The sequence below is a fragment of the Rhopilema esculentum genome, chromosome 21, assembly GCF_057945365.1.
Source record: "Rhopilema esculentum isolate cy_ngs chromosome 21, ASM5794536v1, whole genome shotgun sequence".
Classification (NCBI taxonomy): domain Eukaryota; kingdom Metazoa; phylum Cnidaria; class Scyphozoa; order Rhizostomeae; family Rhizostomatidae; genus Rhopilema; species Rhopilema esculentum.
In genome coordinates, this window is record NC_142835.1 from 6,289,684 (window position 1) to 6,313,070 (window position 23,387).

At 36.8% G+C, this 23,387-nt stretch overlaps 3 protein-coding genes across 11 annotated transcripts in view; 2 read left to right on the top strand and 1 right to left on the bottom strand.

The window, feature by feature from the left end:
- The first annotated feature begins 172 nt into the window (after positions 1-172).
- On the top strand, positions 173-10,649 carry LOC135684314 (isoamyl acetate-hydrolyzing esterase 1 homolog). The gene is made up of 5 exons (XM_065199833.2): positions 173-737; positions 4,922-4,974; positions 8,002-8,312; positions 9,433-9,551; positions 10,284-10,649. The coding sequence occupies exons 1-5, from the start codon at positions 588-590 to the stop codon at positions 10,452-10,454; spliced, it is 804 nt and encodes a 267-aa protein (XP_065055905.2). The 5' UTR covers positions 173-587; the 3' UTR covers positions 10,455-10,649.
- A 1,004-nt stretch (positions 10,650-11,653) lies between these two features.
- LOC135684304 (bifunctional FAD diphosphatase/FAD synthase) overlaps positions 11,654-23,387 on the top strand; it is a 44,663-nt gene continuing 32,929 nt past the window's right edge. For all 4 annotated transcript variants that reach the window (XM_065199822.2, XM_065199823.2, XM_065199821.2 and 1 more), the window contains exons 1-2: positions 11,654-12,503; positions 15,734-21,436. In XM_065199822.2, coding sequence (XP_065055894.2) covers positions 11,654-12,503; positions 15,734-16,419 — 1,536 coding nt within the window. In that variant the 3' untranslated portion in view covers positions 16,420-21,436. The remainder of the gene's footprint in view (positions 12,504-15,733; positions 21,437-23,387) is intronic.
- Positions 21,409-23,387, bottom strand: part of LOC135684316 (uncharacterized) — a 33,608-nt gene continuing 31,629 nt past the window's right edge. For 4 of the 6 annotated variants that reach the window (XM_065199840.2, XM_089114848.1, XM_065199839.2 and 1 more), the window contains one exon: positions 21,409-21,572. Coding sequence is in view for 2 of the 6 variants with exons in the window: in XM_089114848.1 (XP_088970974.1) it covers positions 21,556-21,572 (17 nt within the window). In the remaining 4 variants the exon portion in view is untranslated. The remainder of the gene's footprint in view (positions 21,573-23,387) is intronic. The other 2 variants (XM_089114849.1, XM_089114847.1) reach the window with 1 other exon arrangement.

Consider the following 23,387-nt stretch of genomic DNA (forward strand, 5'->3'; position numbering starts at 1 on the left):
CGACATCCTCTTCGTCATTCACGGCACCACATACCATAGGACATTCCCTTTACCATTGTTTACACATTCACACATCTATGTCATGCTGATTTCTTCCCAAGTCTAGATCTTTCCTTCTCCATTGCAACATCATTACATCATCCTAACTCATCCTTAGTCAGCAATTTGATTTCTGTATATAATAACACACTGTCTCTCTCACTGGCTCCGTGTTCTCTGCACGTTAAAAAAGAATCGAAGCGAACACCAGCGATGGAAAGTCAAAAGATACAAGATAGGGACCACAGCAATTCTTGCAACACTTTAGTACTACTATAATACTACCCGTTTTGGCCTGACTGCGGGGCCCCTTTCTTTTTTTTAATTTCTAAACATACCCACGGTTTTGACTTTATTGTATCCAATGTATCCGACTTTATTTCAAGTTTTGAAGCAAGCGTATTTACAGCCATCAGAAACGGATTAATTATTCTAAATCAGAAAAGTAATGAAGACAAGTTCAGAGGTAAATATAACAAATACGTGACCGTGTCAGCACCCTGACATGCAACAACAACAGCAACAATAATACTGGCATGTGATCAATAATGGGCCTATTTCGGCTGGCGGTAGTAGCTGTTTGGTTAACGCTACATATCACATTTCTACCACGAAACATGGAGGGCAAAGAAAATGACAGATTAGATTTTAACACTTACTTTCCAAAAGTTTTACTCTTTGGTGACTCGCTAACTCAGGTAACTCTAAATTTCAATCGTTATCATATATCGTGACGACGTATTTTTTATGAATCATATCATGCTTGCTACACAAACGTAGCACCAGTAGGTCTTCTATCTCAAAAACCAAGCAAATTAAGTACCGAATAATGTTATTGGTTTCTTGTAAATAAAACGCACCCGATTTTGTATTGCTAAATATTTTGCGACACTTCTCTTGCTAGAATGTTCTCTACTACCGCGGGATGCAGGATCTTGATCTATTGCTGGTGGTGAAAATGGCAGGTCATTCACTATCTTCTACGTCTACCTATCTTCTCAAGAAATTTTCAAAAGCTTTATTAACAGGCAAGCTCAGCTTAAACCCTTTAAAACATAAAAATCAGGATATGTTTTGACATAATAAAGGGACAGGACAGGAACATGCATCATGAGTTTGCCCATGAATACCAGTGGGACCAAGAGTTTTTGATGTGTTACAGTCTTTTTATAAGAACAATTTTATATGCCTGCCTAGGGCCTTAAATTTGATCAAAAATTAAAGAAAATTAGGAAAAGCTGAGGCTAAGTTAATGAAATTTTGACCAAGGTTGTGAAACTGATTGAAGAAAATTCTATCTAAAAAATGAAGAGATTTTTGCATGCCATCCAGAAGTACTTGGTCAGTAAATTTTCAAAATTGTCTTATATAAAGGATATCTCACAAAGGATATAAAGGACTTCTTGTCAAATTGGACCTGAATCATCCTCCTTGATCACAATTGCTAGTGATGGCACTGCTTGCATCCTAATATTTCAAGAACAAATAAATATTTAAAAATAGCACAAAAAGCGGTAACATGTCATACTAAAGTACTTTTGGTCCAGTTGCAGAAATTGTCAGGGTATGGGGGGTGGGCTCGGGCCCCCTCAATCAGCGATGCGGTCAGAAATTTCAGGCTTTTGTCCGATATTTGACAACCGTTTAACTTGTCAAAATTACTGTTAGAAAACTTTCTAAGATGTATTTTAAGCTAATCTAAGAGCCGTAATTGCCAAATTTTCTGCTCGCTTTGCTTGCAGATGATCTGCATTTTTTCTTTTTTTACCCCAGGGGTCTCTATATCCTCTCTGTGCCCTTTTTGCAAAATTTGAACATAGCAAGCAGATAAAATATCAGCCAGTACTAAATAATCAAGCAAACAATATTTGTCCAAAATCAAAACTGCTTGTGAATTGTACATTTAATTTCAAATCTGTAAAGATCAGCTGAAATTTCCATCAGATTCTTCCAAATTAAAGTTATTTTCAAACACTGAAAAAGAACAAGATAAAATGCATAAAATGAATATAACAATTACAATCATGTTGTTATCATGAACGACTTGTCAAAAGTTTAATCAGTTGACTTCTTGTAACATCAATTTTCTTAGATGAGAGATCGATCTTGAGATCAAAATTCATTGTTATTTTTATTTTTTATTCTTAATTTTTTACACAGGGTAGAACATTCAGTAATGAAAAGATAATAACTGATTTACAATGTGCCCTGTCTAAAAACCTAAGCTAATTAACATACAATTACATAAGATAAACAAAAATTAATATACAGGATATTTTGGTAAGAAAAAAAAGAAAAAAAGGTTTGTTGCTGTACAAGAACTCTCACACCCTTTGATTTTTCAAATATTGCGTCAGCAAATTTTTGAAAGTAGCCAGTAAAGAGCTACTTAATAAATGGATTGTTCTTCTTGCTACTTAATTATAGTAAATGTTGACCTATAGGCTATAGCCTAATCACAATTTATTTGGGCATTTTGTTTTTTACAAAAACCTCACAACTGTTCTCTTTTCAGAACTGTTTTTGGCCTGATGCTCATGGGAACACGCTGTTTTATTCTATCAACTTAGATTATCCTACATACGTATCCTACATACGGAGCTTCGCGTCCATCCAAAAATTCATAAACCAATAATCTTTAGTAGGAGCACAGTCCTTTTGAAAAGATGGGAGTATGACCTTCTAAAGGCCACAGTGGAGAAACAATATGTTATGGTCGTTTTGATTTGACTTTCAAATTTAGTTTAAACATCACCAATAAAGGGCATTTTTTAAATATACTGGGAATTTTTCACTACCAAACTTTTTTGCACAAAAACTAGCAATTTGCTTGAAACAGGTCAAAGTTTTACCTTTAGGGTAGCCATTATCCAAAAGAATTATCTTGATTTTATCAAGCTGTGAACCCAGTGTATTCTTAGAAAAATAATCAGTGCTCTGTGCACTAAAAATTTTATCAGGCCAATTTTCCTTTCTTTTGGACTAAAGGAATTCCAATAAATATATAGCCAAGAAAAGGTTTGTTTTCTTTAAACACTGGTAAAAAATCCAGGCCCTTCTTTTTGCATCAAGAGATCTAGAAAAGACATTTCAGAGCAACACCATCTAATTGTCAGTGCTTTTGATTATTGAAGCTGAGTTTGATGCCTCTTGTGGCAAATTTCCTTTGGATTGGTTCTTATAAAAAAGTGTGTAGCTGTAATTGGGACCAAAATAAACTATGAAAAAGTTATTTAGGTTTTTGCAAACAAGCAGGCCTTCCCAGGAAAGGCGTGCGATCGCCCTCGCACGCGCTGGTACACGCCTCCCTACACCGAGGAGTGTGTTTAATCGCACGCCTATTTTTGTAATCATTCGTTTGTTTTTTAACCAAAGCGCTGGAAACTAATAAGGTGACAAAAAACAAGAAATTGTTTTGCGTTTTTTATTTTGATGTGTTTTACCGGTCTTTTCAATCGTACTGTGTCACCGTAATCATTTTGAAGAGCTGTTGTGACGACACTTGAAAGCATTGAAACACGGACCAAATGACTGTAGCATCGGGCTAGTAGTAGTCCGGTAAATTTCATTCCTATATCGAAGGCTGCAGAAACCATCATTATACGACAATTTACAATCGTCTTCTAGCCAAGTGTTCAAGAAAACCAAGTCGCATTTTTTATTATAGACCTGTGTTAGCATGCACATGTTTCTAAAATACCATTTTCGAATGGTAAACTAAGTTATATTTAAAAAAAGCTTCCAGTTTAGATTTGTGCCGTAATTTATTTTGATTTACCCCGTGAATTTGGCATCTTCAGCAAAAAAAGTGAAGGGGTCACAAAGGAGCTCGCCATATTCCTGAAATGGGGGTAACGATGACATTTTAGGCTATACTATTTAAGCCCACAATAATAAGCAATATGTAACAAATATTTATTGCAAGTTGTGTGTGAAATATCGATATCAGATCATCAGGCATCCATCATTCAAAGGAGCTACAGTTTTGATGTGAAAGACTTTGCCGAAGGCCCACGCTGGAAAGCTCGCTTTCGGTGCGCTAACAGTCTCGGGGTGCGAAATGCCACACTTGTGCTAATGCATTCCCAGGAAGGCCTGCGCAAGCAGCAATAATTTCATCATTTGCAAGTGAAGCGAAAATTGTAGAATTTCAGCCGTTGTTTCTAAAAGACTGAACACTCCAACAATAGGCTGAACACCCCAAGAACACCCTAAGAACAAGCCAATAAGTGTTCAGTCTTTTAGAAGCGACAGAATTTCAGCTGCAAGTTTCAGTCCTTAAACTTGTATGTAACTGTCAGTGATAGCCAGTTTTCACACTGGGGATGTTCAAAAGTAGCATGGTAGCTACAAACTAACAAAAATACAGTTCTTTAAAGTCTTAGATTTTCAAGTAAGTTAGATTATAGATGAAAGACATTTTATTATTCTAATGACTTTAAAGCACAGGATTGTTTTAGCAATTGGGTTTTGCAGCCTCCCAATTATCTATCAACGCCAAGCAACTGGTTTTATAATAGCATCTTGAATAGTTAATATTAGATTTTTGGTCTTCCTGCGCCCCTCAATTAAAGTTTTATTCCAGAATGCATTTCATGTAAACATTAGCCAAATTTACCCCAAAGTTATCCCCCTTTCTAGAGTCTTATGACCTCCCTAAATTCAAACATAAAATCAATGTACTTGATCTTTCCTCCCTCTCTTCTTAACCATTCCCCTTTCTCCCATGTTATCAAACATTATTTAATAAAAAATACAATTGCAAACTACTTCATCAGCTAGATGCCAAATAACCTATTGCCTTAGTACAGGAGTGCACACTGGCCCAATGGTGTTGCAACAAGTATAAGTGTTTTTTTACCCAATTAAAATTTTATTCTAGAGAGGATTTCATGATGGTGGCTGGGCAATAAAGCTTATGGAGTATTTCGAAAGGTATGTTAGTTATGCTTGAAAATATGGAACACTGCAACATGCTGTGAAAAAACCACAATAAACACGAAATGTTTTTTTTAAATCAAAAATTAGAGATATTAAGCTCCCCTACGAAGCCCGCTACGCGGGCTTGCCAGTGGCCCTACGGCAGGGTACATAGATTAGCCTCGGAAAAGACAAGAGGTGTATTAACCTCGATTTGAAAACAATTGGCTCCGCACAGGTCACGTGATCAAAAAAATTGCTTGCACTCTTGTGCGCATTAAATTCGCACTCCTGTGACTATCGCTAGGAAGGGGGGAGCCTCTACCCCCTTTCTATTTAAGGCTCCCCCCTTCTAGCGATAGTCACAGGAGTGCGAATTTAATGCGCACAAGAGTGCAAGCAATTTTTTTGATCACGTGACCTGTGCGGAGCCAATTGTTTTCAAATCGAGGTTAATACACCTCTTGTCTTTTCCGAGGCTAATCTATGTACCCTGCCGTAGGGCCACTGGCAAGCCCGCGTAGCGGGCTTCGTAGGGGAGCTAGTCTTCCGTTAATTGAAAGTTGCTTCAAAACATTTGCAAGCCCAGGTCTATTCGTGTTCTTCGTTTAAATATTTTAATGGTTTACCAACTAAGTAAGCCCCCCTTGCATAAGCCCCCCTCGAATTAGCCCCCTGGGGGCTTATTTATTTTTGATATTTTTGGATGGGGGCTTATTTGAGGGGGGGGGCTTATACGAGGGGAGGGGCTTATAAAATTATTGTAGACATTAAAAAGAAATTATTAAAAGATCTCGTTTATTTTAGTAGGAATTTCTTTATGAGCTTTTAATTAATTATTACCAAAAGTATGAGTTTTTGTGGCAATTCAAGAAAATGCCAAAGGAAACCTCAGATGGCAAAAATTCATCAAAATAAGGGGGTCGGTCCAATTCTAGAATTAACGGTAGCAGTGGGGGCTTATTGAAATTTTTAGTTCTAGGGTGGGGGCTTACTCGAGTGGGGTTAATTCGCGGATTTACGGTATTTGTAAATCTTGCCGCGGCTATCGGGTGCGCGCGTAGCGGAGCTCTTAGGGGAGCTAGTCTCCCGTTCACTGAAATGTGCATACAGATTTAATGTATTACGGTTGCAATATCGAGGCAAGTTTGAAACTTGCTTAAATACATTTTCGAGCCCCGGTCTATTCGCTGTTCTCGTTTATGTATTTTCACGGGTTACCCCCTCAAGCTCTACTGTTTTTTCTGATTTCAATGATTAAGTTTTTTATCACTACATTTCTTTTAGCCCTTGTGGGGCTCGTTTAATATTGCCCCGGCTTACAAGGCTTCATCAGAGCAAAAGTTTATTTTTACACTACATATTAACAAAAAGGGTTGCACCAACTACCACTGCTGTGGTTTAGCTAACCAAAGTTGAGAAAAACCAAAGCAAATTATACAATATGCAAAATAATGAGTACTTTTTAACATATCGTGGAAGTCGTGAAAAACATATTTTGGATAGTTGGATAGTTGAAAAACATATTTTGAATAGTTGGATTCTTGGCGATGCAATTAGCCTAATGGAAGGGGCTGTCCTGTGAAACAGAATTTTATCTTTGAGAAGTGTTTTATTTTGGGACGATTTAATTAAATGGCCTTATGATGGAAGACCATTTAATTATTTAGTCCAAAGTAATCTCTGTTATTCTCAAAGCAAGCAGAACAGCAGAACAGGTGGTTTACAACTGTTTACTCTAGCGGAACTTAAGGTCAGTGCTAATAGGCTCCTAAAAGAAGCAAGGCGTTTCCGTATAATTAAAAACCATTAGAGAAAAGGTTTTTGCTTATATTTTCATACCATCAATATTTTAACAGCTGTAACTGAAATCCATTTCCATGAACATGCTTCCTTTCTAACGGGGAAAACGCAAAATACGTCTGGAAAAAATGTACTGAGTTTTATCTCATTAAAGTACTATCTCATTAAACAGATAAAATTTTTTATTTGGCTAACGAGTCAAGGAGATTGTAATACTACAATACTTTTGGGAAATTTCTGTAAAACGTAATTTAAAAAGAAAAAATCACTTTATGTAATCCTATCAGTATTTCGAATTATTCGCAAAATATTCAACTTGTATTTACATAATCATCTATATTGTACCGTATCTGGTCTTGTTACTGTTGCGTATTTCAAGGAAAGTTGTATAGCGTTGTATTACTGTAAGCAGTTGAAGGCCCTCTTGGTCGAGAACTCTAGATACTTGGTTTGAAAAATAATTACTTTTAATATTCAAACTCTGCTGTGTCGTGCGCACTGCCCAAAAGTATTGGTGCGCACGCAATTTATCAAAAACGCAAACCTTATTTGATCAGTGGCAAAAGCCTACATCCTAACAGCAAGTCTTTGTAGTTTCTGTCTGTTGCAATCTTTAACTACTCCTTGCATGCATGGGTGCGTGCGATTGTGTCGATTCAACAAAACAGACTGAGGAGGAATAACAAAAATAAATGCTGAAGGTTTCATTTTTTTTCAAGATATTTATACAAGTTGACCCGTCTGATCTAACTTCTGATTTACAGAGGGGGGGGGGGGGGGGGCGTGCTCATAGCTTACTATATTAAGATGAAATTGTTATTAATGTATTAGATTACAAGGAACCAAATGGACTTTATGCGAAGTTGAACTAAGCATCAGTAATCGATGATACAAAAGCTCAACACTAGACATCTTTGTTTGAAAAGTTGTTGCAACGAAGTTGTTTGCCAGCCACAGTTGCATTTCATTATGGGTTTACATTAAACTTCCTTTAATCAGGGCCCACGCCACCGGGGGACTGGGGTGGCCACGCCCCCCCACCTTTTTGCAAAGCAAGTAGTTCTAAAGCTGTAGTAAAAGGGGAAAGAAGCTTTGGCCCCCTTTTGCTGGCCTTGCCCCCTCCCACTTTCAAATTCATGGCGTAGGCCTTGTATTAACAGTTTACATTTTGAACTTTAAGACATAAACCAGCTATCAAGATGTTGTTTTATTTATCAAGGTTACAATATTTTTTTAAAGGAAGTGTGATTTTTTGAATCGTGGCTTTAGTGGGTATACATCACGTATGTGCCGAGTCATTTTACCGAATCTCCTGCACAGAGATGGTCACAAAAATGAATCTTTGTATGCTGCCACTATCTTAATTGGAACTAATGATGCTGTTCTGGAGGATAAAGATGACAGAGCTGTTCCACTAGACGAATATAAAGACAATGTTAAGTACATTATTTCCAAAATTGAAAGCTATGGTGTACCTAGGGAAAGAATAATTCTGGTAACTCCTCCACCCATGGACATTGCCGCATGGACAGGATACGCAAGAGAGAAAGGTAACTTCACCTTTGCATACAGGCCCGCCGAGAGGAGACCGGGGGCAGACTGCCCTAGGCCCTGAGCTGAGAGTGGCCTGGAAGTTATAATAAAGTTCCTAAAAAGATAACAGCAATAGCAATCACAGTTTTCATGACGTTATTACGGGCTCCACCCTTTTTTTTACGCAGGGCCCCAGACAAGCTCTCGGTTGGCCTGATTTACTGAAACCCTGTTTGATTAGATCGGCCCTACACAGTTACAAATTCATTTCTGTTCCAAAAAGAGTCATCATAGCTGTATCAAAGATTTATTTCGGCTGGAAACAAAGAATATTAATTGACATTTTATGATATGTGTAATCTGTTTTATCTACTTTCTTTGCAATGGAAAGTTAGTTTTTATCGTAGCAGAAGATGCACTGATGTACCGCTAGTGAGACTAGTTGTCATCTTCTGAGACTGTACAATTACATTACATTTTTTTGATCTTTCTTATTTGAAAGCAAAACAAATCTAACTGTAGCTGTAGAACCAAACAGTAGGATCAGATGAGCCTTCATGATTGCAAACATTTAGACAATTATTCCCAGCAAGCAACACCAAAAGAAATCAAGAATTCTGTTTCTAGAAATATCTGATTGGAGTCAACTTCAATATCAAGACGCAACAGAAAAGGAAAAGGGAGACAGAGAATTTTAGGGTTTTTCATCCTAAATTGGCTACCAAAGAGACTGTTTTAACAAGAACTCCATATTTCAAATGTATTGTTTTGGACAAGTTAGCTGTTGCCGGTAGAACAGACTGACATCCCACCCCCTCTAACAGTTGTCGATTAGGCCACGCCGAACCTGTCAGAATTACAAAAAGGAACTTTTTTTCGTGTACCTATAAGTTTAGTAGGGATTTTTGATGTGATGTTTCGACGTTTTATAATCTGAAAAGTGTCAGACGAAAAGCTTTAGTATGACTCAAAATGGTTGCCTTTTTCAAGGCCATTTTTAGATTTCTGAGTAATTAAACATCACAAAAATTGCAATTAGACGTAGTTGGTAGCTTTTAGCTATCCTCAATGCCATTTTCTTTTCTTATTTTCAACATAAACATTCTAATTCAACATATTCTCAACTATTTCCTACAGACTTTGCAGTCGCTTTTTCGGAAGAAAAACTAGCACCATATGTGAATGCATGTTTAACAATCGCTGATGAAATGAATATGCGAAGAGTGAACCTTTGGGAAGATATGTTGAAAAAGGAAGTAAGTAGCAATTCAAAGACATCACATCTTCGAATTCCATGTGTTGATTTTTCTTCCTTATTTCATGATTGTACGCAAGATATTTAGAGGAAGATCCCCGAGTAAGTGAGTACCTTTCATTAAATCACAGAAGATCAGATGAACGTTTATGGATTAAGAATTGCTTAACCTTTCATTTTTTGTGACATTAATCCTTTAACGTTTCTACTGCTCATCTTTATATAAAACAGAAATATACAAAATCTTTATACAAAATCACTTTACATTTAACTGCAGTTTACAGAAAAGAAACTCCCCCTGGTTTAGTCAGTATTCTTTGATGTTTTAGATTTTTGAAATCTATGGGTTCTCGCGCCAAAGTTGAAAACCCCTCGATCTGGCACAGTGATTGGCTAGATTCACTTCCACATGTGCAGAAACTGGTATGATTTACAGGCCACGGGTTCCTCAAATAAAAACATCACACATACACCGATCTTTTCACATGACCAATCTTTTCATTAAGGATTGAAAAAACTGATTTTGCATGATCTTTTGACATCTAATGAATTCCGTTTATAGTCCCTCCCAAATGAATCCCTCTCAAATATATACCCCCCCCCTAAAAAAATCTGTCTTTGAACCGTTATAAGCCCTGGGTTTATATTCGGAATTTCATGGTAAAAATTTACCTGTTATCCACTTGTTTTCAATCTCAATAGATCTTTATGTTTGTCCCAAATTATTTTATAGGATTGGCGTGAGTTCTTCAATGATGGTTTGCATTTCAACAACAAAGGTCACATGTTTGTGTTCCAAGAATTAAAAGAACATTTTGATGTTGTTCTGTCGCCTTTGAAAATCGTATATCCGGAATGGAAAGACGTTGATCATATAAATCCTAAAAAAGACCTTCTAGTGTAAATTTAGTTGCGGTAGCTGTGACGACAAAGCACCTACTCTTTTTTAATTGGTAAGAGCATTGGTAAAAGCATACCTCTGAGAATGCTACCATCGACATAGGCATTCTTTGTAACATTCGTGAGCATTTCTGTGTCTTTTTATGTAACGGTAGACAGTAACAACACAATAATACAATCACAATACATGGTATGTTCACACGAACTCTCTGGCAGTTGAGTTTTGCTTTGGTTTGACAAATTTTTTCTCAAGAGGGCCGAAATTTGGACAAAGGACTGTTGGTATCGAAAAGATAAACACATTCTGAAAAAGGGTACTGCGATGTCTATTGATTTGATCCAATGACAATTTAATGTTGTATTTGGGACCGCTTGTAAAATGTTTATCAAAAAAAATTTTCAGGATATTTTCTTCTTTAGCTTTGTTATAAAACCATTAAACTGGTGATTTTTAGGTTTCTGGGATTTTTCTTTTCCTTTCTGAGATACTAAGACTTCTAAGATCCTAAAAATTCTCAGTAGAGCCCTAGACCAAATCTCACCTAGACAGACAATCTCACCTAACATAGACAAAGAGAACAAATTGTATGAAATGTTTGGAAAAGTGTAGCTATAAACACAAATGAATTTTTTCAGGGTTTTACCTAGCCAGTGATAATCTGTGTTGGTAAGAAAGATTCTCTTACTTATTACATTCATTTGAGCTTTCCTGAAAAAGTCTTCAAACATATTTCTATTACACTGAATTTAAAGTTGTCTTGCAAGTATTTACTTCATTGTGGTCGCAACTGAAATTTTGATTCCGTGATTCGTGCTTTTTGAATTTTTCTTTATCAAATAATCTTTTTTAGATATTCTCTCTTTTTGAAACCAAACAAATTTTTCCAGCATTTAATTAAACAAAGAAGTATTTTTACCCCAACTCTGAAGTTTTTCCTGAACTTTTAGTACTACAACTCGACCAAAAGAGGTCCAAAAATAATGAATTTCAAGAACTGGGCCAAAAACGTCATGACATGACTCTCATGGCAACGAGTTTTATCAGAAACGAGGTGGAGCGAAAAGGGAGGCCAAATGGGCAATGAGCAAATGTGAAACACTGGTCACTGTGAATAGGTTGGTTCTGATATCGTTTCCTTGGATTCGTTGTTTTCGAAATAAATTTGCTGATCACTTGGTGCCTTCACGATCAGTTACTCGATCATGGCTGGAAAAACAGCGGGGATCATAGTTATTGGCGATGAAATATTGAAGGGACACACTCGAGATACAAATTCTAGCTTTCTACTTGCTCAACTTTGGTCGCTTGGTGTAAAGGTAGGAAAGGTTTCAATGATTTCCGATGACATTGAACAAATTGCACAAGAAGTGAAGGACTTCTCCAAAAATTATTCCTTTGTTTTCACATCAGGAGGCATCGGGCCAACTCATGATGATGTTACAATATCAGGAGTTGCAAAGGCTTTTGAGGAACCCCTTAAGCGACATCCAGAAATGTCCGATGTTCTCCAAAAGCTTTGTGCCCTAGACAAAACTGTTGTGAATGATTCAATACTGAAGATGGCTTTATTGCCAGAATCAGCTAGCCTTTTGTTTTATTCAGAGGGTCAAAACAACGCTGAAGTTAGTTTTCCATTGATAACTGTGCATAACGTCTTCATATTCCCAGGAATTCCAGAGTATCTAGAAAGGTCTTTTACCAGGTTCAGCCACATGTTTCATGCTCCAGAGACAAAATTTTACTTGTATAAATTGTATGTCTCTGTTGGTGAATCTGAGATTGCAGATGCTTTAACTAATGTTGATTCTAATTTCAAAGAGTGCTTACATTTAGGCTCGTATCCATGTGTAGATGAAAAAAGCTACAAAGTGAAAGTTACCCTAGAATCTGAAGAGGTAGCAAAGGTAGAAGCTGCTTATAATCTATTAGTAAAAGAATTGCCAAATGGCTCTATACTGAGAGTTAAAAAATTTTCCCCAAACTCAAGAGATGCCTATCAGGAAATATTCAAACCAGGATGTAGAGCTGGCAGATTCAACAGCATTACAGAGGGTGAGTAATCCATCTTTTAACCGCAATAACTTTTTACCAAAGGTACTTTGAAACCATATGGTAACTTGAAATCTGTATATATATATATCTATTTATCTCTAATTCAAATACAGCTGCTGTTTTAGTGACAAACTTTGTTTGAAAGATGGTTTTCAAAGGCATACACACATATTTTTTATAAGAAATAAAGGTCCAGTGCTGGTAGGCAGTTTCTTCAATTTTCTGGCCACTTTGCTATCAAAAGTTTCTTACAAATTTCTTAGGTAATGAATTTTTTAAACATGCTTCCAAAGAAAAGTAAATAGTTCACTCACACTCAGAGATAAACTAACAAAATGATCAAGGAATTTTGTTTTCCTAGTTGAAGTAGAGTTTGTTTTCCTAGTTAAGTTGAAGTAAAAACAAATTTTTAAATGGAAACCTCTTGAGTGTGCAATTTACTGAGAATGAATGCAAGTTGCATGTCAATTGTAGTGTTGGTATATACAGTGATGTTCAATGTCAAGACTGTTTCTAGTATCAACTTGGAAAATTAAAACTGCAAATTATAAAAGTTTCTTAGCTTTTTTCAATTTAGGTAGGGTTGTTTCTAAACTTTCGAAAAATTGAGCCTACCGTTTCTTATAACCTGTTTTTTTAAAAATATTGAGTGTATTTGAATAAGAATACTTGAAATGGTTGCTCAGAGTTTTTATCTTGCTAGCAACTACAGATTATGTTTCAAAGGTTTTATATTGTTCTTGCTGCAAGGCATATTTTATTCGATCTCTCTGCCATGTGAGTAGCATCAATCTGGTTTAGCTGCAACCTGCAAGCAAAATGTATGAGCTTTAAGCAGTTTGTGGTATGCTTTTTGCAAATCAAATAGTGTTCCTTACTTTTCAGTATATATACAATTACATGCAAGTTCTCTGCCAAGTTTATAATGGATGTGTGTAGTTTGAATAAGTTGTTCAATTGCCAGGCCTCCCTCTTGCACAAGCAGCTGCTTCTGATCACGCAGGTGCTTAAACAAACAATAAAACCAATTTGCAGCTCATTTCCTTCTAACCACATACATTTCTAAATGTTAGAAACATATTTAACATGAAAAAGCGTACTTTTGAAAAATAGTGTGTCATGTTAATGCCTTTTATCAATATTTTCTTAGCAAATCAAATACTTTTATTTACTTATGTCAACACTGCCCTTCAGGGCTGTATTAACACTTAAGCAGACTAAGCACTTATTTATGGCATCACAGCCATAGGGGGCACCACAATGTTGAGAAACGGATGAAAGGAAAAAGAAAATATCAAGGGAAAATGTAAAGGGAAGTTGTGCAAATTGATCTGAAAATTTTGTTAATTTAGATCAGTTAATGTTTCCAGGTGTACCAAAGTAACACAGTGCACACTGACCTCTGTTGGTCAATAAGATCTTTAACAAAGTCATATTTTTTCCTGTTTTGTGAAAAGTTTTCAATTGACCTCTGTGTCTGAAATGTGATGTGTAGGAAAAAGTCTCCTGGACAATCAAAAACAACTGCAGTGGGAAAGTTTTCAAGCAGCTTCCTTGTTTTTTTTTAATTGGGTATAAGTATTCGTCTCTTATCTGTAGATTTTTTTAGACTTTTTGTGAGAGACTCTGACTGCATTTTCTCAGTGGCATGTGTAGGGGGTGCGTTAGGATTTCCAACATTCCTGGTGTGAGATTTGATCTCTTGTTAACTTACTGCAACCATTAAATGGAGGATTTTGGCTACCAAGATCTACTGGTGCTCTTCTAGTTAACACTCATCAATTTTTTCCTAACTCTATATGTATGGCTGGCACTGCACCTTCATAGGCTTCCTGGTGTGAGATTTGATCTCTTGTTAACTTACTGCAACCATTAAATGGAGGATTTTGGCTACCAAGATCTACTGGTGCTCTTCTAGTTAACACTCATCAATTTTTCCCAACTCTATATGTATGGCTGGCACTGCACCTTCATAAAGTGGATTTGCAATTTTTACCCTGACAGGTGAAATGCATTTGAGTTGCAGGTTACCTCATCAGTCCTCACTCAATTGGTGCTAGTGTTCCTCAAGGTTCTGTCATATCTCTGGTTTTATGAATCTTTTTCATCAAATACTTACTTTCTTTCTTCTATCTCTGCAAGTGTTCATTCTTTTGCTGATGACATTTTTATCTGAGCTCATCATCTTCTCACAACATGACTTTGTTATGAAAAATACCCTTCAAAGAAGTATATCCAGCATTACTTTTCACTAATGATTTTGCAGTAATTGAGAAGTGGGAAAAGACAATCTCATTAGGTTCAATGATTTCATGTAAATGTAGCACTGACATGACATTCCTTCTGTTTTCATTAATGGTACTGGCTCGGATATTTCTACTTCCTTTTCACAACTTGGTTGTTCTAAATCATAACTATCATTGGAATTCTCACATTTCTTCTAATGCTGAAAGTACTCACATTTCTTCTAGGATTCATTTCTAGAGCGTGTAGGTTCTCCAGGCACATACAGAACTCAATCATATTTTTTTCTAATAAACAGAAATAGTTTAAAATCCATTCAATACTTGCCTCATCAACAACTCCAGACTTACAAAACCTCTACAACCAACCTCCTTTCCTTTGGTGGTATGTTGCCAACCAATCCATATTTTACAGATATGTTCATGCTGATTGCTACAAAGCAGTCCTGTGTTACATCCCTAATCCCCTGAGATATGCTAGAAACAACAGAAACTCCAAAGTCTCATTTGATTACACTTTCATAATTATAAAGTCTATAGTTGAAGAGAGGGAAAAGAAAAGTTGTACCTATGTTTAAGCACACCTTGATATCATCGAATATATTGTATGTCAGTATCAATTTTTTCCAAGCGTTATCACGCCATGACTGTTATCTTTCTTGAATCATTGTTGCCTCGATGCTCGGCCGCCGCTTAGTAGTACATCTTAAAAACAAAACTGACCTTCACACTGGCAGAAAAGTTCATAAGTAGAGCTTCACAAAGTCTTCATTTGAACTGATGGAACGCAGTATTTCGTAGACATTTCGTACTTTCGTAGAAGAAAATAAGTTGTTTTAGTCTCTTTTGTTCAGCTCTAATGTTTTGATGAAACATTGTGAATCCAAAGCCTGTGTAAATTCACAGGGCGCTTTTCATAAATTATATAGTGCCCATCGAGAAATTTTATATACGAGCTACATTATGTCATTATCATTTGTTTTGTAGTTGATCAGGCAGCTGTTATTGGAACTGAAGAATTATTGTTGCCCTCAAACTACAGCCACCTTTCGTCTGCTGTCAAGTGTGCCTGGGCTGCTCTAAGTGAAGCACTTAACCAATATGAACTAAATGAAATCTGCATTGGTTTTAATGGAGGGAAAGACTGCACTGTAGCGTTGCATCTCTGGCTTGTTGCATTGAAGAAAAGGTACCCTCGGTTCCAAGATAAGCCTGCTGCTTTGTACATCAAAAACGAGGCCCCTTTCCCTGAAGCCGAGGAATTCATCAAACAGACAGCACTTTCTTATAATCTCGACTTAATTGTGATACAAAAGGGTATGAAGGAAGCACTCGAGGAACTGCAAAATCTGCGCCCAGGTTTAAAGGCTTGCTTAATGGGAACTCGACGTCATGACCCATATTCGGCAAAACTGCGTCCTTTCTCACCAACTGACAAAAGTTGGCCCAGATTTATGAGAATCTTGCCTATTCTGGATTGGTCGTACGAGGAAGTTTGGGAATTCATACGGACACTCAGTTTGCCGTATTGCAGTCTGTATGACAATGGCTATACATCCTTAGGTTCTCAAGAAAACACCCATCCAAACCCAATCTTACGACAAAATGATGGCACCTACTTGCCAGCATATTGTTTAAGTGATGAAACAAAGGAAAGGGATGGACGAGATTAGAATGAAAAACACGACCCCGCTTATGTAGCATTCAATTACAACCAAGCATCTTCCCCTATCCTTTATAACTGAATTAAAAAAATGGGTATTGTACCGTTAAAAACTTAAGATAGGTAACAATAATTAGATGCAGATTTCCAAGCCTAAAGTTCTCCTCGCCTCCAAATAGATGATCGACGTTTTCGATACAATATGCCATCGTCAACAAATAATCAATAAAGGACCCCAAAATCTTTCCTCTAGCAAATCTTTCCACAATTCGAAACTCTACCCATTTCAGCTGCGCTCAAACGATCTAAGTAAGCTGCTCTCGTAAATTCTTATTCCTTGATAACGTTAATGAAATAATCCAAGAAAGAAATTGATTTAAATCACAAATATTGAGAAATTTGTTCAAGCTTTGAGGTGTAACCCCCCTCTCCCTAGCTACGAAGGAGTACCCCAGAGCTGTGTCAATTTTCCTCTTCTTGGAAAGGGTTTTGAAATATAAAACTGTTTTTTTAATTCCTCCCCAACATTGTTATATTGTTGGATTGAAAGCATATGTTTATACCAACCTGCGGAATGGAGGAAGTTGATAGCAGTACTTCTGATGTTCCCATTATCGATTATAAAGTTTTGGAGAACCTTTAAAACCCAGTAAATGACAACTGTCTCTACTATTTAGTATTACTATGCTATTAATGTTTTAGCAATCCATTTTTCTTCTAAGATTTTATCCTTTAATGTTTTATTTCATTATGATTTTCTTAAAAGAGAATGATCAAAGAATGAATGGATTTTCGAAATAATTGTTTTTTAAATGTTAAGATAATTTAGAGATAATTGTTATGTTTTTGAAACCTGTTTCAAGTTGAAAATGGGCAAGAAGAAAGGAAGATTTATCTTTGTTGTATTCGTAGAAAAGAATCAAGGCTATAACCAATTTCTGTACGAAGAACTTCTAAGTAAATTATGTGGCGAGGTAGTAGAACACAAAACTTGTATATACATTTATATAGCAAAACGTTTGTTTCACAAAAAGCAGTGGTGCTATTTAGAAAAATCCATTAAAAGGACAATAACAAAAAAAATTAATTTTCTAGGCCTTTCATCCTTTCAATTTAGAATCACATCATGACGCAAATACGAATTATAAGTTAATTTACTGCCTCGTGTATTATAATTCATCTACTGAAAATTCTCGGTTCATTACTTGTTACCCCGGGTACCAGAGTCTACTTTTTTTAGCAATAAAGTTAGAAAATAAAGAAAAGTTTCTTTCCCATCACAGCTGTCTGTTATACTTTATCTCTGGTTTCACCAAGGTAAATTTTTGCTTGTATTTTTTTATAAGGAAGGTTCTATACACCCAAAGCGTATATAGAACCTTTGACAAAAATCTCTAATTTATCTTTAATCGAAAGGGTTTTTACAGTTTTTTACAGGTTTTTTACAAGTTGTTCGTGTCATACCTGTGTTCAAGACCGGCGATACAACTTATGATAACAATAAATTACCGATATCTGTCTTAACCATAATTTCCAAAATGCTCGAAAAGTTCGTTCATGACCAATTTTTGAATTCTACACAAAGTTAAGCTATTTAGGAATTATCATTTTTTGGCTTCCATAAATGTAACTGTGATTGATAAGGGCGTGTTTCCATTCGACCATCAAATGTAACTGATCCTTGGTACAGTTATAACAAGGCATTTTACATGCATCAGTACAGCGAATTCCAAGAATATCTTAGGCCAAATTGATCAGAGCCTGAAAACATTGTGCGCTGCTGTAAGATTTCGCCGATTTGCAGAAAGGAGGAAACTGGAAACTCTTTACATGTTTTCTCTGTGCGCAATTTGATTGGTCAACCGCTGGGGGTCATGTGGCTGTAAGCAACTTCTCTGTTTCAAATGCCTTTAAAAAATGCGTTTGATATGCTGGACGAACATTTTCGCCTTGTAAAAAAGACATTCAGTGAAAAGAGGTGCGAGTTAAACTAGTTTCAATTTTACATTGAAGATCGTCAACAATTTGGTTTCTTAATGGTTCAACTTCATGAAATTCGACAGTACAGCGTGGAATAGGTCCACTGCTGTTTATCCTGTATTTTAATGATTTTTAGCACAGCCCATTTACGTGTCTGCGCAACAGAATGCAACCAAGATGTAGCGTCGTAGACTGAGCTACAGAGATGCAGAATGGCCAGTGTCCTAGCGGATTTGTTAATATTTGGTTTGCGTTAGATAGCTCGGTAACCACGGAATCAAATTCAAATGTTCCAACTCCCGATTTTGAGCGGGAGTCTCCCAATTTGAAAGTTCTTCTCCCATAATCCCGCTTTCAGAAAATTGTTCGAAATTTTCATCGAAAACCCTAATTCCAATGCATTCAATTCTTTTTTTCATCTTCGCTTTATAGAAAATTGTTTTCATATTTTTAGAGAATATTGATTCGTAATATGTAAGACTATTATGCTGATTAATTGAGACTATTGATTGATTGAGATTTGAATATAGATGTAATGGATAAATTATGCTTCACTTTTCAAGCTTACCACCTACCAAAGGTTTGAAGGGAGTAAATTTTTGCAAGAGCTGATTTTTGTGCAATTTTTTCGCAAATTTCGTGAGCATTAATGTTTGTACATGGGCTAAATTCGTATATTTCACAAAAACCTATGAAAAATCTCCCGATTTTAAATATGTTTAGGCTGGAATATCTGCGAAATTAGACTCTACGCTAGAAAATTCCCCACGAAAAACAGCCTTGCGGACTTCCTCTCTCCTTGAAGACTTCTACTCTTCCTCCTAATGTTCGTATTTCTAAAAGGTCTCCACTCATAAAGGCCTGAGGTCGCATATGGGTGTTGGCTTGAGGCGTCGTGGTACCCAGAAAAGGGCAGGGAGCAAATGATCATAAAGGGGCCTGGTCTTTTGTATGACATCTTCATTCACAAACCCAAGTCGCCTGGAAATCATTCACCTATGAAATATTAGAAAGATACAAATTTTTATCATTTTTAAAGGTTCATCTGCTATATTTTAGCGTGCCTCCTTTTCTCTAACAATAGTCTCTTTAAGACTGGAACAAAGTCATTGCTGTAGTACGCACTTAATACAAACATAAATGGGACAGAACTTGCGTACACTGCGAGCGAAGCAAGCAGAAAACTTTTGCGGCCACGTCTTTTGTATTAGTTTGAAATACATTCCAGAATGTTTCTTGCAGTCATTTTCTTGCCATCCTTCATAACGTTTTATGATTTTTTAAAACACACTTTAATTCGTTTCGCTAAAGTTGAGTGTTTGAAATGGAATTCGTTACTTTAAGGGGCCCTCTAGACCTCAAGTCCCTGGGGCAGATTGCCCCTCCTTGTCCCCCTTTCAGTGGCCCTGTTCATATTTCACATATCCCTATCACAGGGTCATGTTTGTATATGTTGACCTCCAAGTCTCTAATCCTAAACTATGGACTTGAGTCTACATGTTAGTGAGGGATTTTTTACACATGAAATATTTTCCTGGGTTTTACAAACTCACTTGAAAGGGGCCCATGGGGCAATCTCCCGCCTAGCCACAACACCCCTACGAGTTGGCCAATGTTTCTCTAATTTTTATACCTAAAGGTTATCATTAATCATGTTTTTCAGGTTATATGATCAAAAGTCAAATACCCTAAAGAAAGCATGATCAAATGACATTATACCATTTAATTTCACAAGGGAAGCTGTAGAATTCAATTTCACTGTTCACTAGGTATTCTTATTTTAGCTTACTTATTTTATTCAAGGCTCATCCTTTCACTCTTATATTAAGCCTCGATGCACTGCATTTGATGCCTTTGGGAGTAACAGAGAAACAGTTCGCCAATCGCCGCTAAAGAACGGATTTGAGATTTGATGAGGGATGTGGCAATGTCTTCTGCTGGAGCTATTTTATCTCAATCCAATTCAAAGAGATCTTTTGTTGGCGATGCCTCTTCCTCTTGAAAGTGACAAATTTATTTTTTATAACGTCTCACTTGATATCCGGATAAAAAGCCCAATGGCTTCGCCGCGGCATGAACTGGGGTGGATATGACAATCCCAGTTTTCCCAAAGGCCGATTTTCTAGTAACTCGAAGTCTAGTGAAAAAAACATTTGGGGTGGGGGTTGTTGAACAGATCGATATTGATATTTATGCTTGCAAAAAAGCCCCTGTTGCGAAAAATGCTGCTTGAGAAAAATGCTGCTTTTCAGAAAATTTCGAAAATTGATAAAAGAAATACTAAAAAAGGCGTTTTCCATACGTTTCCCGAAAACCTGAAGGGCGTGGACGAGGAAATTATCTTTTGTCTACCCCCAATTTTTGTAGGCTGACGACGCCACTGAAAATCCCCTACACTCTTTTAATAAGAACCAGATAATTGCCGAGCCTCGATGTTCTTAACTTTTCGACGATTACCCTGGGTTACTACCCTGGGTACCAGTTACATACTGTATTTAGGTTCTAAGACGTAACATTTCACAGACCAGATTGAAAAATGTTTTTATGTTTATAAACTGCATTGTTTTGTTCTGTTGACATGACATAAATTTCAAAATACGAATTGTTTTTTCAAATTTCTCATCTGAAGATGAGCATGTTCTAGCCTTGTTCTTTGGGTAAATCGAGCCTCAGTGTTCTTATAAAGTGTGTTCTTTGTATAAAAAAATAGTGTAGTGTAAACGGGATCTGATTCAAAATCAATGATATAGAACAGTGCCGTCGGAACGAAATTCATATTGGGAGGGGGGCTGCCGATTGTATTCCTTCTCATTCAGTACACTGTTATAAATGAGAATTACAGTTTGAAAATTATTGGGGACCCCCCAGCCCTCGGTTCTAACGGGCCTGTAGAAGCCCTAAATCATCATTCAAAATGAGCAACCATGATAAGGAGGTTAGCCAGTGAAGCCTCCTTCTCCTCAGAGACTAACAAACTTTCGATGTCTTGCAGACGATGAGCAAAGTAGCAGAGCGTTGGTTATGCGTTGCACATTAAAACTGAAATGGTGAGATACAACTACCCTCTTAGACGGTGTATACAATATAACAGTATAAAACTACGCAGTAACCGTACAGTTGTTATGCTAAGCTATAATCTAATGATGTCCGTTTTTCATCTTCTTAATCATTTTCGTTCACCTGCTGAAATCAAAATATGATAAGTAAGAATTGTAGTTAACCAATAAAATTGCATTTGCCATTGCAAGTCAATTTTTTGTGAACCCATGTGTTTTGTAATAAAAAAGTCAATCAAGGCTGTGGGCAGCAGGCATACAGGATATTTGATGGGTAATCCCCTACGGTGGAGTCCCAGTTTGATATTTGAGTGCCTAGTCTGTTACAATGGAAGTTGTGCGCCTAGTTTGTTAAAAATTTTGATACCTCTGCGAATACTTCTACAGTTGGTTATTGGGGGTGGGGGTGGAGTGTGACAATACCTTGGAATAAAATTACATTGCAAAAGTTGGGCGCTCTTTGCCATGGAAAATTCTCAAACTTGTTTGCAAATTAAAGATGACCCTCCTAACTTTGTTTGCAAGTGGGATCTGAGCACCCTGCAGACTGCAAGATTTTATGGTGATCATAAAGTATTGCAATGTTATTATAATCTTTATCCTATTTCTGCCTGCGCATTATTCAGAATCTGCTGTAGCTTCTATGCACAATATTGTTTTATCTGGCAATGTCCCCTACCCACCATTTAAACTTCTGACCTCAGATAACAAGAGGAAACAAAGAATACAAGGTCTCTTTGAAAGCCTTTGCTACAAAATCCATGCAAGATTTTGCAGGAAATGTAAGTTATCGACAAATATTAAGATTATTTTTCTGGCGTTCCCCCACAGAAAAAATACTTTACAGTCTGGGAGCCCCCAAGAGCACAATAGCTAGTAAATGTAAGTTATCGACAAATATTAAGATTATTTTTCTGGCGTTCCCCCACAGAAAAAATACTTTACAGTCCGGGAGCCCCCAAGAGCATATGGCCCAAAGGGATGGTAAATGTTGGACTATGATTTTATTTTGTATTATTCAACCACCATAGCTCCTTTCCTACACATACACTAGTGTTATTTGGCTAAGTGTTGTTCTCAATAGCTGAGGCCAGGGTTACCTGAACATTTATGTATCATGACAAAGACCAGGGAAGTGCTAAGTTTCTGTTAACTTGAGTCAAGTAATGCACTTTTTGGGACCAAGGGCTTGTACTGACTGCTGTATCTACCTTCCATATGGTAAAACATAGGGTGAGGGGGGAAATGTGGTCTGTAGAAGACAAAATTTGAATTGTGTTAAATAATTCTTCTGTTATGGCTAAGTCAATCCACATTTATAAGGACTAGATTCCATAGAATCATGACAAGGGAATTGATAAAGACTAGCTCCCACATTCCAGTTGACATGTCTGATAAACAAATCAGACATGAAACTAGTTAGATGATAGCACAGAATAGAATTGACCAAAAGGATCACTCGTGTTGGCATCCTTTGTTGCAAGTTTACTAGATTTTTTCTGGCGCTGGGCGGTTTGTCCATACAAAACTCATTTCCAACTGTCATGAAAGGAGGCTAGTAGGCTAGGATGTTTCGCAATCACAGTTGTGCTCTCTGGAATATCACTGGGGTAGCACTTTATACCGTAATGAAGCAAAAGTAGAGGGAATAAAAACACAGAGGTGCTTAGTTTGTTATGGATTGTGAGTTTTGGAACAATATTTAAGTGCCGTGTCATCTAATACAGTTGTGAGATGTGAGATCGCCATCGATAGCAGTATTTTTCAGTTATGAAGCAAAATATACAGGGCTAAGTAGTTGTTTAATTCTTTTTTGGATCGTTGAGTTTGTTTTCTTAGTCTTATCTCATATTATTGTGCTGTTTTTCATCGATGTGCCTTGTTCATGCTTATTGTTTTACATACTATCCTCGTTTTGGTGAAGCATGCGTGAAGAAACTAG

What these genes read in the sequence shown, in the direction of transcription:
- LOC135684314 (XM_065199833.2), top strand. Translation starts at nt 588, where the DNA reads ATGGGCCTATTTCGGCTGGCGGTAGTAGCTGTTTGGTTAACGCTACAT. An exon ending in CTTATGGAGTATTTCGAAAG is followed by an intron (nt 4,975 to 8,001) that starts GTATGTTAGTTA and finishes ATTTTTTTAAAG; the next exon opens with GAAGTGTGATTTTTTGAATC. An exon ending in AGGATACGCAAGAGAGAAAG is followed by an intron (nt 8,313 to 9,432) that starts GTAACTTCACCT and finishes TATTTCCTACAG; the next exon opens with ACTTTGCAGTCGCTTTTTCG.